We start from the raw sequence: 19,728 nt of genomic DNA, 5'->3' as shown, positions 1-19,728 counted from the left end.
GGGATGCTCAGGAGGCTTCAAGACCACACTTTGATAACTGCTGCCTTAGACTTTATCCCATGATTAACAGGGAATCATCAAAGACTTTGAACAGGAAAGGTATATAGTCATACTTATTCATGGCAACATGTATAGGAGGTACTAGAGATGGGGAGAGATTGGAGGCGAGGAGAGACATTGGAATGCTGTTGTGATAGGGTCTTGCTGTAGGAACAGAAAAGAAAAGATAATACAGAAGGAGAATTAACAGGACCTGGTGACTGGATGTTGGGGTTAAAGGAAAGGAAAGATTTTAAGATGATCCATGCACACACATAAACATGGACATATGAAAACACCTGGTATTGAGTAATTGATGGGAGAAGAGTCAGGAAGAGGGTATATCACTAACCTTGTTTCTTAGGTAATCTTGTGAATGTCCCTTTGATTACTTTGCAGTGAGAGTTATCTCCTCCACACACACCACATTTGTCCTCTTGTTTGGTGGAGCCAATCACCCGGTCACAGCCAACTTTCTGTGGGGGAAGAAAAGAATACTCAGGTTAAGAATGACCTCCCCTTCACTCCCCAACAGCATTAGGATGTCTTATTGATGTTGCTAAAGCTACCAGGGCCCATGATGCTGGCAAGCACACAGCAAGGGCTTTGAAGGCCTCTGGGAGGGAGAGTGGAAATCCTCAGAGTCTTCTGACTTAACCAAAATGAGAAGTTCTTGAAGCACTCTAGGAAAAAATCAAAGTTCTGAAAATCAAATCCTATTTTGAGTTACCTTGGGGAGCATTCTATTTCAGAAAGCACTGAAAGTGAATCCTTTTTGCAAAGTGAATAATCTAGGTGGGCCACCTCTAATGACAAAAACAGCTGTCTCCAAAGCTGCAATTATAACATTTACCCTCATCTATAAAAGGTGGAATATTATATGGAATTCCAATTTGGGCTGCCCTAGGTCAGGACTCTCACTACCAGGCTGGAGATATGGTTTTTGGAGCATTAACACAATTCCCTGATCTGCTGAAGGCACGGCTTTATCCTCAGTGACATCAATCACTTCTTTGCCTTTAAAAAAAAAATCTGAAGGAAGGTTGCTTCTGTAGGAGACGTGTTGGGATTAGGACAAAGTTCCTCATGGAAGTTCCTCATGTAGTAGATAGATCAATGAACTTGGAAGCAGGGAGCTTCAAAACCCACTTTTGACACTTCCTAGTTCTGTGACCCTAGGCAATTCATTTAATCTCCTTGGGCCTCAGTTCCTTCATCTATAAAATGAGCGTTAGACTCGATGACCTCTAAGGCCTTGTACAGTTTTAAATCTGTGATCCTACCCACAAATAAACTGTGCCCGAGCTGGCCTTAGGGTAACTGTCTGCTTTCTGAAAGAGGGAGTTGAGATTCCATTCTACCTAGAGACAGCTAGGAGAGCAAATCAGTCAATATTTAAAGAAATGAATTCAGACCATTCACTGGAAGGCCAACTATTGAAGCTGAAGCTTAAATGACCACATAATGAGAAGACAAGACTCATTAGAAAAGACGCTGATGTTGGGAAAGATTGAAGGCAAAAGAAAAAGGGAGCAGCAGAGAATGAGATAGATATGGAAACAATGCACATTGTAAGGGGGTAAAATTCTAGCTAGTCTGTCGAAAATATCTAATGAGTGGTTGCCAATAAATTATAAGCTTTAGCAAGAGTTTAGACTTGTAAGCATTTATTAAGGAGAATAAGAATTTGGTGAAGAGAGAGAGAAAGACCTAGATTCATCTATCTATTAAAGGGAGAGCACATTCCTAGCTCCGCTCTCCACCAGAGTCCTGACGAAAAAGAAGCAAGAGAGCCAGCCTCGCCCCTTCTTCCTCCCACAAGCAAATGTCACTTCCTGACACCAAAGAAAAGCCGCATGGCTTGCCCTCAAGTGCCTTCTCCTCATGGCGAAGCTTTCCTACAGTAGCTCTCCAGCAGGCTACATCATTCCAATCGTTACAACATGAACTTTGACAGACTTTTGGAGAGAGTGGAAGACAGAACGGACCAACATGCTTTGGTCCATGCGGTCTTGAAGAAGCAGATACGGCCGAACAACTGAACAGCAACAATAGGGACAACTAAGTGAAAGTAAACACTTATTCAACTATATTTCTGAGATCTGAAGAAGGAACCTTTATGAGAGCCTCTAGACTATGGGGAGGACCTAATAGCCTAGAAAGAGGTAGCTTCTACTTCCTCCAATTACCACCATCACTGTTATGGCTGCCGCTGTTATGATTTGTATTGCAACTATCATTATTACTGCTCATATTAGTACCAACATGACTACTATTAATATTGCTGTCACTATTATTAGACATTCTAGAGCCAATCTGATTATTAACACTAATGGAGCAATAGCAGTCATGGATAATCCCAAACTAGAGATCAACTCTCATCTTTACCTATCCCTACCCCCAAATCAACTATATTTGGTTCTGGAAGGTGTTTTAAGCTTTATCTCTGGAAGAGACCTTTGAAGTCATTGAGTTTGACTCCATTTCACTGATGAAGAAACTCAGGCATGGAGAGGTTGAGCATTCTTCTTCTTCTCCTTCTCCTTCTCCTTCTCCTTCTCCTTCTCCTTCTCCTTCTCCTTCTCCTTCTCCTTCTCCTTCTCCTTCTCCTTCTCCTTCTCCTTCTCCTTCTCCTCCTCCTCCTCCTCCTCCCCCTCCTCCTCCTCCTCCTTCTCCTTCTCCTTCTCCTTCTTCTTTTTGGGTGAGGCAATTGGGGTTAAGTGACTTGCCCAGGGTCATACAGCTAGTAAGTGTCAAGCGTCTGAGGCCGGATTTGAACTCAGGTACTCCTGATTCCAGGGCCAGTGCTCTATCCACTGCACCACCTAGCTATCCCAAGGTTGAGTATTCTAATTCCCTCTCTGCTAAGAAGTTACTTAGTTACTTCACCCTCTTCCACTACTTTCTGCTCCCGAATCCAGATTGAGAAGAGACCAATGGGTTTCAGATCACTCCCAGGTTTCCCCTGGACCTGAGGAAGATGGTCAAATGATCCTAGCTAATAAGATCTTTCCCAGTTCGGCTTATTCATGTATAGTTGAAGGTCACATATTCTAGAGCTATATTATCCTTACCATAGTGAGGTATGTGCTCTTGTAGGGTGGGAACTACTTCCTTTTTCTTCTTTGTATCCCCAGGTGTCTAACAAAGTGCCTGGCAAACAGGTAGGCACCTAATATATGCTTGTTGTTTCACTAATCTATGAATTTCATCAGTGTGAGAATCCTTGGAGTGGAAATTCCCTTCTACCAGGGCAGGTGTTCACTTTGCTCCTACTTAATAGATATGAACCAAGGAATTCTCTGAGACAGAGAGAAGATAAGGGACTTAACTCAGAGTCACCTTGTTGGAGGCAGGATTTGGACCCAGTTTCCTTGATTGCAAGCCCAACTTTCACCTACTATATCATGCTTCAGCAGTAGTAATAATGAATACACATTTGTACAGTATTGTACTGGACCTATGATTTCATGGCATAGGGTAGTCCTAGTAGAGGAACACTTTCTACATGTGCAGGTTGGAACATTCTCTACAACTTAGATTCTTAGAGAATTGCCTAGAATACTGAGAGGTTAAGTGACTTCCTCTGAGTCAAAGGCAAGAGTTGAACTCGGTTCTTTTTAAATTTGAGTCTGGCTATCTATTTTTTTTACTATCTATGATCTATGATTTACTATTTACTTACTATACTATGCTATCTCTTGGGAAAATAAGGATACAAAATCACTGTATTATTACATCATAAGCTAGAGTAATAAGGAAGAACTTTCCTTTCAGAGATTCAGATAGGGAAGAGTTCATGATCAAACAAGGGATAAAGAGGACCACAAAAGAGAAGATGAACAATTTTACTTATATATAATTAAAAAGCTTCCCCCTTCCCAACAAGCAAAACCAACACAGCTATTGTGATAAGGGAAATAGTTAATTGGGAAACATCTTTACAGCAAGTTTTTTGAATGAAAGTTTACTTTTCAATAAAAGGAACTGATTCAAATGTGTAAGAACCATTCCACAAATGATAAATAGAAGGATATAAACAGGCTATTTTCAAAGCAACACATCCAGGCTATCAATAGACAAATGAAAATATTTTCTAAATCATGAATGCTTGAAGAAATGCAAATTAAGGCAACACTGACATGCCATTAGACTGGCAGAGTGACAAAAAAGGAAAATGAAAAATGTTGAAGGAGCTGTTGGAAAACAAGTACATCACTACATTGTTGGTGGAATTGTGAATTGCTACAGAGGCAAAGAAACTAGAGACCAAATTGCCAACATTCATTGGATTATGAAGAAAGCAAAGGAGTTCCAGGGGGGGAAAATCTACTTCTGCTTCATTGACTATACTAAAATCTTTGACTATTTGGATTGCAACAAAATGTGGCCAGCCTTTGAAGAGATGGAAGTACTAGACCATCTTACTAGTCTCCTGAGGAATCTCTATAAGCATCAAGAAGCAACAGTCAAAACCAAGCATGGAAGAACATATTGGTTTAAGATTAGAAAGGGAGTACAATAAAGCTCCATAGTGTAACTTTATTTGTTTAACTTATATGAAAAATGCCAGGCTAGATGAATCAAAAGCTGGAATAAGGTTGCTGGGAGAAGTATCAACAATCTCAGGTATGCAATGACACCACTCTGAAGAAAGTGAAGAAAAAATTAAGAAGCCTTTTCATGAGGCTGAAAGAGAAGATTGTAGAAACTGGCTTGAAGCTTAACATAAAAAACTCCTAAGATCATGGCAACTAGTCCCATCACTTCCTAGCAAATAGAGGGAGAAAAAATGGAAGCAGTGTCAGATTTTATACTCTTGGGCTTTTGAGCCCAAAAATTGCAGATGGTGACTGCAGCCACGAAATTAAAAGATGCTTGCTCCTTGGAAGGAAAGTTATGGCAAATCTGGACAGCATATTAAAAAGCAGAGATATTACCTTGCCAACAAAGATCCACATACTCAAAACCGTGTTTTTTCCAGTAGGAATGTATGGCTCTCAGAATTGGACTATAAGGAAAGCTGAGCACCATGGAATCAGTGCTTTTGAATTGTGGTGCTGCCGGCCTCAGACACTTGACATTAACTGTGTAACCTTGGGCAAGTCACTTAACCCTCATTACCCCGCCAAAAAAAGAAAGAAAAGAAAAAAAAAAGAAAAAAAGAATTGTGGTGCTGGATAAGATTTTTGAGAGTCTCTTGGAGAGCAAGAAGACAAATCAGTCAACATTTAAAGAAATTAATTCAGACTATTCATTGGAAGGTCACATAATGAGAAGAGAGGAAAGATTGAAGGCAAAAGGAGAAGAGGATGAGGTGGACAGATAGTGTCATGGAAGAAACAAAAGCAGACTTATACAGACTTCAGGAGATAATGGAGGATAAAAAGGCAGGCCTGGCACTATAGTCCATGGGATCATGAAGAGTTGGACACAAATGAACAACTGAACAACGATAACCACCACCACCACCATCACCACAACAAAGCAGCCAATTTGAAGAACAATTTGAAATTATGCTCAAAAGGTTATTTAATCTCATGTACTCTTCAATTTTGTTATATCTCTACTAGGTCTGTCTCCCATATATATCAAAAAAAGAGGAAAAGGATTTATATGTAGAAAAATATTTATAGTATCTCTTTCTATATTGGCAAAGAACTGGACATTGAGCAAATACTTATCAATTGGGGGAATGGCTAAACAACTTATGGTATATGAATATAATGGAATACTAATGTGCTATAAGAAATGATGAATGAAACACATTTGAAGAAACCTGGGAAGACTTATATAAACTGATGAAGGGTGAAGTGAGCAGAACCTGGAGAATCATTTCTAAAACAACAGCATTGTAAAGACAAGCAACTTTAATAGACTTAAGAATTCTGATCAAGGCAGTGACCAACAAAGATCTCAAGAGACTGATGAAGAACTGTGCTCCCCATCTCCTGACAGAAGTGATAGATTCAAGCTGTAGAGTAAGACACAGAATTTTGGATATGGACAAAATTGCAATTTGTTTTGCTTGACTATGCATTTTGTTATGAATTTCATTTTCTTTTTCTCAATGTGGGGGTGGGAGAGAGAGAGACAAAATAAACGTTTGTTGAAAGAAAAATACAATTTAAAAACTGCTCTGAAATCACTGTATTGAAATAAACCTTTCTTGGAAAATTTTCTTTCATATTCCTACTAAATTAAAGATATTTAAATGTTTTTCTGAGGCAGTGGATAGATCACTGGCCTTGGAATTAGGAAGACCTGAATTCTAATAAAGGCCTCAGACACTTCTTAGCTGTGTGATCCTAGACACGTCACTCACTGGATCCACTGGAGAATGAAATGGCAAACCACTCTAGTAACCTTGCTAAGAAAACTCCATGGACAACTATAGTCCATGGGGGTCACAAAGAGTTGGACATGACTGAACAACTGAAGAACAAAAGCATTTCTATTATCACTGGTCTTTTTGTCTTCATCACATTTTCCTTTTTTTTTTTTTTACCTTCCCTTAATATGTAATCTTCACTATTTCTCATAAGTGCATAATTTTATGGTCATCGATATAAAACTGGAAGGGACTTTATAATGCATTGAGTCAAACCTCTTGTTTTAAAGCCGAGGAAATGGAGGTTTAGATAGTTTTAGGGATTTCCCCAGGGTCAGGTGGGGTCTTCCTGAATCCAAGTGGAATGCCCCATTTTGGCATGCCACATTTTTGGGGGGGGGATAGTACAATCTGTCTTTGAGTCACTAGTGTCCATTAACTCATTTGAACCTCACAACAATGCTCTCAGATTTTCAGGACAGGGATTATTACTTTAACTTTATAGTTAAGGATAAAAGGCCCAGAGAAACAAGGTGACTTTCTTAGGTTGCATAGTTTATAAATAATAGAGTCAGGGCTCCAAACTCATGGTCCAGGTCACTTTTCCCTGAACCATGCTGGCTTTCAAGTCCCAACTTTTGCTTTGTTTTTAAGAACCCAAATGTCATCTTGCCCCAACACTTACCAAACAGTCTCCACGTACACAAAGGCTGTAGGGATCCTTGTATGAGCAATGGGTCCCATCATGTACCATTCGCTTCATGGATACCACTTCTCCGGTTTCTTTTGATTGGCAGTACAGGTGGCATCTTTCCTTGGCTGGAGGATAAAGTGGCAGGTTTCATTTGCTTTGCAACCTATTTGCTAATAGTGTTTGCACATACTCTTTTTGGGCTCAACATGTCACCATGGCTAATCATGTGGGACTACTGGTACACATGCCAGTGATTTTCCTTCATCACAACTATGGGAATAAGCCAGGGTAGGGAAATAGGAAGTAAGGCATAAGGCATGGGGGATGGAGAGGGAAGAGAGGGGGACATACTAAAAGGGATATTGTACTTAATGGCTGAATTTGAAATTAACTATGAGATTTAGGAGTTGCTAATTTAAATACTACCAATACTTCAATGGTATAATAGCTCAGGGGCTACCTCCTTCCTAAAACATTCTCTGGCTCCCCTCTCCTCTGAACCTTTTATGGTACTTGAATCTTGCCTTGTATCATGGATATTTATGCCAATGTCTTATTCATGCTAGGCAGTGAGCTCTGTGAGGGCATCTTTTCCAAACTTCACTATCTGAGAATCACTCAGGTTTAAAATCTCAGAGACATCTTTCATTCCTATTGCTTCCCTAACCCAGCACCCTCAATCGGTTACCAAGTTTTGTTGATTCTCCTGCTATAATATTTCTAAACCATCTTATAATGCTAACACTCCTAGTCACTTCTTGCCTAGACTATTTTAATAGCCTCATAACTGACCTCCCTGCATCCAGTCTCCTCTCTCCAATCCATCCTTCACCCAGCTGCATAAATAATTTTCCTAATGCACAAGATTGATCATACACTCCCCTGCCCCAAAATCACATCAGTGGCTCCCTATTGCCAGCATGAAAAATCACCTACTCTTTAGCTTGGCCTAATTTAGGACATTCTATAATTTAGTTCCAACAGGCCTTTCTAGCTTTATTGCAAATTACTTCTCTTTGAGCACTCTATTTTTCAGCAAACCTGAATGATGAAGCCTCTAAATGCACACAGTTTTGAAGCTCCCTGAGGACAAGAATGGTATCATTCCTGTCATTTTTCCCCAGTGCTTACCATGGTCCTTAAGTCTTATTGGACTGAACTTATTCATCTCTGTCTCCCCATGGCTTCTTGCACCAGATCCTGGCTACAACAGGAGCTCAAGAAAGGTTTGGGGGTTATAGAATCACAGATTTGGAGATCAATATAATTCATTAATTGTGTAGATGAGGAAACTAAATCTCAGGGAGAGGGTTATCTTGACATTTATAAGGTAACATAGTAAAAAGCAGAGCTGGGACTAGAATCCAGGTTTTCTAATTTCAAATCAGTGATCTTTCCACCGTACCTCATTGGGTGAATGGATGCTTTTAATTAATATTCCTGAGCTTTTGTGTTTAGATGATGTCCTTTGCGTTTCAGGGCATAGAATTTTATCCTAAAACATGTCATAGAGAATTAATAATGGGTTGCCAATACCACCTCAGGCTCAAATTTTCACCCACAGAGAAAGATTAATTTTGAGGATGGAAAAAATAATTATAACAAGCTGTACACAGTTAATATCCCGCTGCTAATGTCTATTTATTTATAGATGCCTGGCTAGTCCTGAGCTATGGGATAGGAAATACAGACAGGGGGTGACCTATTTAAAAGCACCCCCCATTGAGAAGACTGTGGCCCTAAGTGGAGTAGTGTCATTGGCCCTCCCCTAGGATTTCAAACTATACCAGTGCAGGAACAGAGTCAAAAGACATGGACAGCTCTGACTGAACTGATTTCTCACCATCACCCAATTTCCAGAAAACCTTTCTTAGTTCTCCAAAAGGTAAATGACCCATATAAGGCATCCTGCTGATTCTTCCAAAGCCAGAAACAACTTTCTTCCATGATTTGGATCTAAGATAGGTTCAAAGCAAGCAGAAATCCCACCAACTGCCCTCCCTCCCCTCAGGCACAGGACACCTTCTGAGCCAGAGGCACTCTTGCTCATTTGGCTGATGTGTGGGATCATATTGTATGGTCATATACACTTCTACAGCAGTCCAAGTCTCACTGTCCCAGACCCTGATTCAAACATTCTCTGTCTACCTCTGTTTCCTAATATGGTATCAAGTTTCTCCTCTGATGCCTCACTGTGACTTGGGAGTGATCTGTAAGAACTTACAATTTCCACTGAGTTAAGGTAGTTCCCAACCAAACTAGAATTTGACTATGGGTCAGGCAATGTCTGTCTTCCGAGGACCAGCTTAAGCTGCAGAGGCTCACCAGCAGGGTGCTGACCATGGTAATGACAAGAATGCAGGGGGTTAGAATTTTTTCCAGTTTTGTCAGATTCAGCAACTTGCAAAGATTGTCTACTTTGGTAGGAGATTGGGGTCTTTTCAAGCCCAGATGGATAAGCTCTTCAAAAGACATCTAATGAAATTACAGCAGAGAGACACAAGAGGGCACTCTAAGTGCACCAGTAGAGGGGTGTGTCAGAGCTTCAGAGAGAATAAATTTGGAAAAAAGGTTCTTAGCCAGGGCCTTGGGCAGGCCTATCCCTAGGTGATGTGATGATCAGGTGTTAACTACTAGTGGAAAGAAAGGGATGGAGGGTGGACAACCTTCAGGATGTAGGTTGTTGAGGATGAGGGCTCGTATCTATTTCTCACTTTCTATCACACTTCAATAAAGCAAAGGTGTTGCTCACCAAAAGTAAGGCAAAATAGGCAGTTTAATGATTGGCACAAGTCAATTCCACTCTATTTAATAAATGAACTATCTTATTCAAATTTGAAGAGAAAAAATGTTGTGGTCCTTTGTAACTGCAAAATTTGTAAATTTGCAATTTGTAAATTGCAATTCCTTTTTGGGATTGGTCTGGATGCTAAACAGAGGCAGGATCAGATTTGCCAATTTGGGTTTGCCTAGCAAAAAAAAAGCCAGTACCCATTAAGTGGGTGCTTCATCAATGTTAGTGGTTGTTGCTCTTGTTAGTTCAGAGGTTACCATGCATGGTAGAATATGGGAAAGACTCTTGTAGATATTTGCATTGTAGAGAGAACACTGGCCCTGGAGTCAGGAAGATCTGAATTAAAATCCAGCCTCAGACCCTTCTTAGTTGTGTGACTCTGGACAAGTCACTTAACAAACTCTGTTTGCCTCAGTTTCAAACCTTAGTTGTAAAATGGGGATAATAGTAGCAGCTACCTCGAAGGATTGTTGTGAGGATCAAATGAAATTATATTTGTAAAAAAGCACTTGGTACAGTGTCTGGCAAATAGTGGGCACTATATAAATACTTATTTCCTTCATTTCTTCTTTTCCCTCTGCCATGGAAACACCTGTGAAGCATGGGCCTAGTTTTTATTCTCATGTTTATTCCCCATTAGAGTTACCCATGGCTGCAGAAGAGAATGAAGACTTTGCCAACTATGATTCATTAAAGACAGAAGCAAAGCTGATATAGATCATAAGTAATGGGCTATTATGTCCTTTGTTATTGGTTACTGATTCCTTGATGTTGAAACCAGTGAATGTTCCCAGTACTCAGGTGCTCACTGAATCAGGAACAGTTGTGACTGGTATTTGTAAATATGGCCACTGCAAGCCACGGTGTCTAGGCAGAGTATGGATAACCATCTCATTTACAAGAGGCTCAGTGAAGTAGAAAGAACTCTCATCGGCCAACCATGTTAACTCAACTCTTCCCTACACTGAAGGGAAAAAAGCTTTAGGAAAAGGAGGTATCCTTAAGCCCCTTTTGCAGTATGTCTGCAACTTGTTTAGAGAAGGCTTTTCAGGACACCTTAGATCATTGTAGCTGCCATACCTGTAAAACCGGTCCAAATCACTGACAGAGTTGAGAAGCCTCCCGGATCCAGAGCTGGCTTCACTGAAGAAGCATAGTATCCAGAATGTGGGAGGTTATGGGTCTTCTGTGTCCTGGTCAGAACATACCTAGAGCATGGCCACTACTTCGGGGCACCATATTACATGGGAGACATTGATAAGCTAAAGCATATCCAGAGGTGATTAGCTGGGAAACAAATGATACGGGAGGACTGATGGAAGGAATCCTGTGTATGTGTGGGTGGGGAGGCAGTAATGCTTAACCTGAAGAAGAGAAGAATTGAGAGGAGAGCTGCCTTCAAGTATCTAAAGTGCTGTCACAGAGAAGAGTGATTAGACTTGCTCTCTTTGGTGCCATATGGAAGAACTAGAAGTTTCAGAGAAGCAAACTGAGGCTCATTGTAAGGGCAGAACTTCCTAATGCTCAGAACTGGTCAGCACTGGAATGAGCTGCCACCCTGGGAACTAGTGGGCTCCCCGTCCCAGGAGAGGCTGAATGAAGTCAGGGAAGTTCTTGAGGGATTTTCTCCTTAGGGTGTGATTGAATTAAGCGGACTCAGGGGCCTCTTCTAGCTCTGAGATTCCGGGCTGTCTGCCTGTGGGCTCTGGATATTCATTTATATGAGAAGCACCAAATGGAGACCTTCTTCACAGCCGTCCTGACCAGGCTGGTAAATGGTGCAGGTTGTCAGTCTAAGCTCAGCCACAAGATGGCACATTGGAGTTTTCATTAGGTAGCTCCAGCTCATTTGCAGTAGAGTTCAACCTGTAGGAGTGTTTCTGGCCAGTGTAAGCTCTTCTTCATCACTAAGCCTTTAAAAAAATTAATCTCCATGAGAACCTGGCTCCCACTCCAAAACCATGAAGATCCACTGAGTCTTCATGGACCTCACACCTAGACCCCTGGAGAACCTGACCCAGAAGTTAGATGTCCTTCCTGGTTAGAAAATATAAATATTTTCTGGGTGGTAAGAAGATCTCCTGCACTTCACTTGAATTCAGGAACATGACCCTACTCTCAAAGGAGTAGCTTCTAGCTAGATTTGAATATTCTTTAGTGAATCCCCTGTTGCAAGTGTCTGGGTTGGCCAGATCTGAAAAGGAAGCTCAAGATCCCAGCTCTTCTGTGTAGGGACATGTGTCAAAGCCCAGGACTAAACAATTTGGCTGCCAAGAGTCTCCATCAGTTTATTTGGCTGTCCAGGACAGGGGAGGTGATCTTGTTAGTGCCTATTTATGGGCTGACTCCATCTGGAGAATTGCCTTGTCTTCATAATTCTGAAAGGTTGTAATAGGGAAGGGGTGACTTAGTCTTCTTATGCTTGGCCTCAAAGTACCAAAATAAGATCATTAGATAGAAATGGTTGCACGGTAGATTTTAACTCAAGCTAAGGAAAAACTTTGTAACAATTAGAGCAGACTAGTCTTCATTAATAGGTGGTAAGTTCTCCATTACCAAAGGTATTCAAATGTAGGCTAGATGACTGTTTTAAGGGATGACATGTAGAGGACTTCTGCTCAGGTATGGGCTGAACCAGATGACCTCTGAGAGCCATTTCAACTCCAATATAATATAATTCTATAATTCCAAGAGATACTAGTAGAGTCTTCAAGATGAGCTATGCTTAATGTTTATGTTGAATACTCCTCCCTACTGGGGATCCATGTCAGAGCTATGCCTGTTTATTCCAGCATCAGTAAAGATCTCACACCCATCTCAGTCTATCTGAAGATATTTTGATGGCAAGGTGTTAGGCAAAGATTGAGAGTAAAGAGAAACATATCAGTTTTCTCCTATATCAGCAGTTCAGATCAAAAGAATAAAGGAAGGGAAGAAGGTAGATTAAGGTAGATGGGGGTTTGGGGAGTAGAGGGAGATAAGCAGGCTTGAAATTGAGACCAAAACATTGTCATTGATACTGTGTACCGGTATGGGCACATCTGGAACAATAGAAGCTTAGGATATAAAGTAAGCTTAGGTCACCTCCAACACCATCCTCGCCCTCATTCCCACCCTCCAATCCCTGTTCAGGAATCTCTCTCTGATCTAGATACTGAGAGATGTTATGTGCTCAGGTGTAGCTATACTCTCTCAGGTGCTTCATCCAATGAATCACTAAGACCTGTTGGTTTTATCACTCAACCTCTTGCACCTGAATCCTGCTCTCTCTATTCCTTTGCCACCCACCACCTGAGCACAGTGTCATTACCACCTGCCTGAACTACTGTAAAACACTCCCAATGAGTCCTTGCCCTCTATTCTCTTTCCAATTCATCCTTCATACTGTTGTCAGACCACTCTTCTCTCAGCATAGATCTGATTATGCTTCTTCTCAGGTCACTGAATTGTGGCTTCCTATTGCCTACAGTGTCACTCATTTGAGTACCTCTTACCTTGGCACATGAGGCCCTCATCATTTAGGGTCACTCTACATTTCCAGTCTTATCTCATTCTACTTCCTTCTGTGCATTCTACATATGCTGCCTAAGCATGTCCTGTGTTTTTCCTTGCTCAGATATTCCTCCCTACCCCTGAAGTATCCACTCTCATCCTTTATCTGCTGACTTCCTGCTAATCCCTTAAAGAACAACTCAAAGGTCATACCCTCCATGAAGTCTTCCCAGATGACCTCTGTTAGTAATGACCTTCCTTTTTAGACTTAACATAGAATTTTGTTTTGTGCCTCTAATCCACTTATCATATAATAGTGCTGTAGCTAGAATGAATTTTCCTGGACAAGGTTGTGATTGGTCCAAAACACTTTTGGATGGCTTCTATCTGTTCTGATGCCAGTCCAGGCAACAACTGGTCCTGTTCCAGGTCTTTATTGTCCTAATGACAGCACACTCTCTTACACACACAGCTCAAGGGCAATTCATATACCTGAGCTAAATTCTTGGGTTTGGATATAAAAGGGAGGGGCTACAATGTGTTTCAGAGGCTAGAGAGCTGGAGACAGATACCCAACAGAGAAGAGACATCGATACCCTAGAAGAAAGTCTGTACCTACATCCAAGTGGCTTTGGGCATTCCAGCTCCCCTATATATGACAGGACAGAGCCTGGGATCTTCCTCAGTATCTAACATGCTGTTCTATTAGGACTTTAATAAATATCAACTCAATTAAATTCATCCTCAAAGGCTAGCAATGTACCTATTTATATCTCCAGCCTATTTTACCTCTTGTTATAATGTGACCCATCAGCTTATTCTCTGATGAGTACAAGAACAAGTTCTTTTTTTGGCTGGACCACTGGATGATTTCTAACATCTCCCCTAGCTTTAACCTGGGACCATGGGATCAGAAGAGCAAAGACTTTTTAGGGCTGAAAGGGATATCAGAAGCCATCAAATCCAACCCCCTTGTTTTACATTTGAGATAACTGAGGCCAAGGAGTTAAGTGACTCATCCAAATTCATGTAGCAAGTATGCGGCAGAGCCAGGATTTGAACACAGGTCCTATCACCCAAATCTGATACATTTTCCATCTGCTAGACCATTTCTATGTGCCATTCTACGTTCTATATTTTCAAGTTTCTTTCAGCTCCAACATTCTATGTTCTAAGGGTTCTTTCCACTCTCACCATTCCATAGTTTAAGGGTCCCCCCTCTCCCTCAGAGATTCTCTGAGCTTTCCCTGGGCCACTCCCCAGCCCTTGCCCTCATCCAGGCTCACCCTCTTTGTGCTCATGGGGTAGCCAGTGGTGCTGGGCATTCCCGTGTTCAAAGTAGAGATCCCATTGGCGGCACTGCTCCTCTCGGAAATCATCAAGGGCATTGGGACAATCCTGTGTGTTGCACAGCTGGAACTCATAGCTGAGCCCCACACACGAACGGCCTCCGTTGGCTGGGCTATGGGAAGGGAAGAAAAGCTCTTGCAATTTACAGAATTAATGAAAGACAATAGGAGGGCGCTTTGAGGACAGGGAGGGAAACCTTTAAAACTGGTCACCATGATGTTGAAACTGGTCACTTTGCATCCTCAAGATGTGTGAAATTGCCAAAGACTTTGGAATAAACTTGACTCACTGAGGAGATGGATTCTTATTTGGGGATTGTAGTGGGGAGAAGGGGAAGTAGAGCTGACCTGGTGATTTCATTGGTCTACAAAAATTTTGATATAGAAACCTCTTCCACCAAGTCAGATCTCAGACTTAAAGTTTTAGAGCCTGGCTTGAGGCACTAAAGGTGTTATATGATGTGCCCATGGCCACACAGCTAGTATGTATCAGAAGCAGTCCTCGAACCCTTAGCTTCCTAGCTCCTCAGTCAGCCCTCTATCCACTATTCCATGCTGCCTCTCATAAGAAGGCAGATTTGGCCACAACATCCATGCAATTGTCACATTGCAAAAATCCATATGAAGTCTGGTCAGAAAGATCACTTACATACCAGTTGACCTATAATTTGCAAGCTATTCATAGCATTTAATAAGGTCACAAGGGCTACTCCACCTACCAATTAACAACAAAAAAAGAGCTCGAGCCCTTATTTTGTTCAACTATGAGTTGGGCTATGCTTAAAAACATGTGGTCTCTGTCTTCACAGAGCTTACAATTTAGTTAAGGAGATGAAACTAAAACATCTTTAGGGAAGTTCCTTTTGGGTATTTTGAAATGGTCGAAAATAATCAAATGGTAATGTTAGGTGATAATATTTAGGGCTGGAAGGGTTGTTGTTGTTTAGTCATTTCAATCATGTCCAACTCTTCATGACCTCATTTAGCATTTCCTTGGCAAAAATACTGGAGTAGTCTTTCCTTTTCCAGCTCATTTTACAGATGAGGAAACTAAGGCAAAGAGGGTTAAGTGACTCGCCCAGGATCACTCAACTAGCAAGTGTCTGAGGCAAGGCTTGAACTCAGATCTTCTCAACTCCAGGCCTGGTGCTCTATCCACTGTGTCATTTAGTTGGATGATAATATTTAGAGCTGGAAGGGACCTTAGACTCATATAAACCAGACGAAAAGTTCTTAACCTTTTTTTGAGTGTGTCATGGACCCCTTAGGCAGTCTCTTGAACAGTGGACTTCTTCTCAGAATGTGTTAAAATGCACAAATAAAAATACATGAGATAATAACAGAAACCAATTATATTGAAATAAAAAATGTAATTTTTTTCCATCTAGGTTTATGAACCCTCTGAAATCTACCCTGTGTTAAGAATCCATAGTCCAACCATCTCATATCACAGAGGAGGAAACTGAAGTTGAGAGGCTGCCCCAAATCACATGGGCTTTGAGGCCAGGTGCTCTCACTCCCAATCCACTGTTCTTTGTACTCTATCATTTTGCTCCCACATATTAGCTCTCTCCTTTTTTTTTCCTTTTTTTTTTTAGCGCTCTCCTTTTGGAAGAACAAAAGCCACAGTTTTTTATTTTCACCTCAGAATATTAGAAAACCTACAGAAACAACAATAACAAAATTGGGGCAGGGGAGCTTGCCTCAGTGTTCAGCTCTATGACTTGTATTCATGAGGTATTTTCAGTTCAGGTGACAGTAGTATATGGAAAAGATGGCACCAATCACCCAGATTCTAGAAAAGTCAGAAGAGTTGTTTCTTGGTCCATCTTCTACCTGGAATCAGGACAGGGTAGGAGGAAGTTCCCTACACTGGCCCAGAGCTTAACAACCATTAAAATAGAAGGACCCAGGCAAGAGGTTTCTAAATCATTTGGATCTTTTGTCCATCTCTGCTTGACTCACAAGATGGAACTTTGACCCACCAGCCCTGCTGTCAACCCTGCCTTCCCCTGGCCCAGAAGGGAGACCCTTCTATTCCTTTGCTGCAGTCTCTTCCCATTCAGAATTACTGCCTTGCCAGATTGGAGTTTTCTACACTGATGAAATCACAAAATAAAGAAAATGACCCCCCAAATGAGAATAGTAATACCTGCATGTCCACCCTGCAGGGGCACTATGAAGAAGGGGCTTTGTAAAATTGAGAAGTCCTCTCTAAATGTGAACTATTGGGATTTGTATTATTATCTTACTTTTGGCACCAGGTTGACCTGTCTTATTTCAACTAAACTGGATGCTCCTCAAAAGCAGGGACCCATCATATTAACTCAATTCTCCTCACTTTCTTTGGACACACAGTACCTGGGTAGGGCCATTTACCCTGAGGGTGGTCCATGGAATCTCATCAATGATGAGGATCATGATGTAAGAGAGAGAATTCTGTCCTAAAGTGTGGTCCAGTGGAAAAGGATTAGTCTAGGAGTTAAGAGAGCTTGGTTCTAGTCTTGGCTGTGACCTTGGGCAAATCACTTAAACGTTCTGGGTTTCATTTGTACATTTTAGGCCTCTCACCTGCAAAAAGAGGAAAATAACACACCATCTACTCCACAGTACTATTGAAGAAAAGTGTTTTATAAACCTGAAAATGCTCTCGAGGGGGCAGCTAGGTAGCCCAGTGGATAAAGCACTGGCCCTGGATTCAGGAGGACCTGAGTTCAAATTCGGCTTTAGACACTTGACACTAGCTGTGTGACCCTGGGCAAGTCACTTAACCCCCATTGCCCCACACAAAAACAAACAAACAAAAAATGCTCCCAAAATGTGAGTTACTATTAATAGCAGTAGTTCTGATACAGTCACTTCTGAAATGATCTTGGGGAAGTCATTTTTTCTTCTCTGCCCGGACCTCAGTTTCCTTATCTGCAAAATGGGGGTATCACCTGTCCTATAAACATCATAGAGGTTGTCATAAGAAGTTAGGAGCTCTACACAAACATAAAAGGCTGATATGAATTGAGGTTATCTCAATAGAATCATGATTCTCTGGAGTCTGAATGTAGAACAAAGCACACTTTTAAAAACATTTTTCTCTTTTTTCTCTGTGTTTGCTTTCAGAACATGGAAATATGCTTTGCATGACTGCATTTTTATAAAATATATCCAATTGCTTGCCTTCTCAAGGAGGGGGAGAGGAGGGAGGGGGAGAATTAGTGAAAAAATGAAATGAAAAATGAAAAAATATTAAAAAGAATCATAATCCTCTGATAGTAACTCTATCACTGGGCATACCCCATGAAAGTATTTGAGTTCAAAGCTGACTTACTGTGGGTTGTCACATTGGCGGGTTCTGAATTTCACACCAGTGCCACAGGTCCGGGAACAGGAGCCAAACTTACTCCATGCACCCCAGTTTCCATCCCGTTTCAAGATATCTGGGGTCAGCCAGATACAGTGGCCTTTAAAGCAATGCTGAAAGAGAATCCAAGAAGGAAACATAAACAGACCTGCTAATCTGGTATCTCTTCTTTACTCTTCTTGGAGAGAAAAATTCACTCATTCCTAGGATGTGGAGGTCTCAGACACAAGTCCTTGGATTCTTGTTAAATATAGCTTGTTTTCTAGTAGAAAATAATGATACATCCCTGTTTCTCATACTTACATGAATGCAATTTTCTGGCTATGATAATTCCTCATCAGAGAAAGAGACAATCTTTCTGAAATTCACCTTCTTAATGGGTCTTCCAAAAACCTGACATCATAGAGTAAACTCATAGAATGTCAGAATTAGAAGGGTGCTTAGAATAGAAAATATTAGGGATGGAAGAAACCACAGTAAACAGAATATCAGAGCTCACAATGACTCATTTTACATATAAGGAAACTGAGGCCCAGAAATGGAGATTGCCAAAGACTTAAGAAGTGGCAGAACCAGCACCTGAACACAGTTCTGATAACAAATTCACTGTACTATTACAGTACAGTAAGAATGATAGGATGTGGGGCAGCTAGGTGGCGCAGTGGATAGAGTACCAGCCCTGGATTCAGGAGTACCTGAGTTCAAATCTGGCCTCAGACACTTAACACTTACTGGCTGTGTGACCCTGGGCAAGTCACTTAACCCCAATTGCCTCACTAAAAAAAAAAAAAAAAGAATGATAGGATGCAAGGCTTTGGACACCCGATCCTTTTCCTATTTAAAACATAAGTCTAGGACAAGTTTAACTTTGTGCAATCAGCTTCAATAGCTAAGACTTTGTCAAGTCCCATGTAAGCCAAGAATACTGTTGAATGCATGGTTCCAGCAGGACAGGCACACACCTCTCTGCCAACTGATACAGGACAGATCAAGGTGATAAAGAGTAAGAGCTAAGAACAGTCCAATTCACAGTTCCTAGGAGGACTCTAGGCAATGGTGGCTGACAAAAGAATGGCCTAAATCCAATAAAAGAAGAATCATGATAAGAAGAAGCATGCAAAATAGGTCTAAGCGAGACAGAAACAGAGGGTGTCTACATGGGGGAGAGGTATTAGGAAGAAGTACTTCAGGCTAGATCTGGGGTTGAGCTTGACAAAGCAACAATGCCATTCTGAAAGCATCTTCTTTGGCAGAGCTAAGACCTAACAGGCCAGTCTTCACAGATAGGAACATAGTGCCTTGGTCAGAAAGGGGCCCTCGTTCCTGAGGGCTCTCTATCACTGCTTGTTTTATTTGGCCCAAGTAATAGTGGTAGTGGTAGAAATAACTGTAAGACTAACTTTAGATGGAGCTTATACAACTGCTAAGATTCAAGAATAAAATCAAAAAGCCCTCTGTGGGTGATAACCATACAAACTTCGCCAACATTATGCCAACAAAGAAGCACTGAATAAATAGCAGGGTCATAGGGATCTATTTGTAGAGAAGGGTTTGTAATGGCAATTCATACCAAGTGGCACCAGAAATTACAAAAGGGTTATTCTTTAGGAGACTGAACTTAATGATAATGTAGATTATATAAAGGAAACGTAGAAATTATGTAACAGATCACTG

General features: G+C 41.2%; 1 protein-coding gene across 1 annotated transcript in view; it reads right to left on the bottom strand.

Moving 5' to 3' along the window:
- ADAMTS2 (ADAM metallopeptidase with thrombospondin type 1 motif 2) overlaps positions 1-19,728 on the bottom strand; it is a 476,618-nt gene that overhangs the window by 45,896 nt on the left and 410,994 nt on the right. Inside the window, exons 11-14 of the mRNA XM_043989764.1 lie at positions 18,022-18,167; positions 14,637-14,812; positions 7,056-7,189; positions 392-515 (exon numbers count right to left, since the gene is read on the bottom strand). Coding sequence (XP_043845699.1) covers positions 392-515; positions 7,056-7,189; positions 14,637-14,812; positions 18,022-18,167 — 580 coding nt within the window. The remainder of the gene's footprint in view (positions 1-391; positions 516-7,055; positions 7,190-14,636; positions 14,813-18,021; positions 18,168-19,728) is intronic.

The sequence above is a fragment of the Dromiciops gliroides genome, chromosome 2 (assembly GCF_019393635.1).
Source record: "Dromiciops gliroides isolate mDroGli1 chromosome 2, mDroGli1.pri, whole genome shotgun sequence".
Taxonomy (NCBI): Eukaryota; Metazoa; Chordata; class Mammalia; order Microbiotheria; family Microbiotheriidae; genus Dromiciops; species Dromiciops gliroides.
The sequence above is the reverse complement of the archived record's forward strand: the minus strand, read 5'-3'. Positions and strand labels throughout refer to the sequence as shown.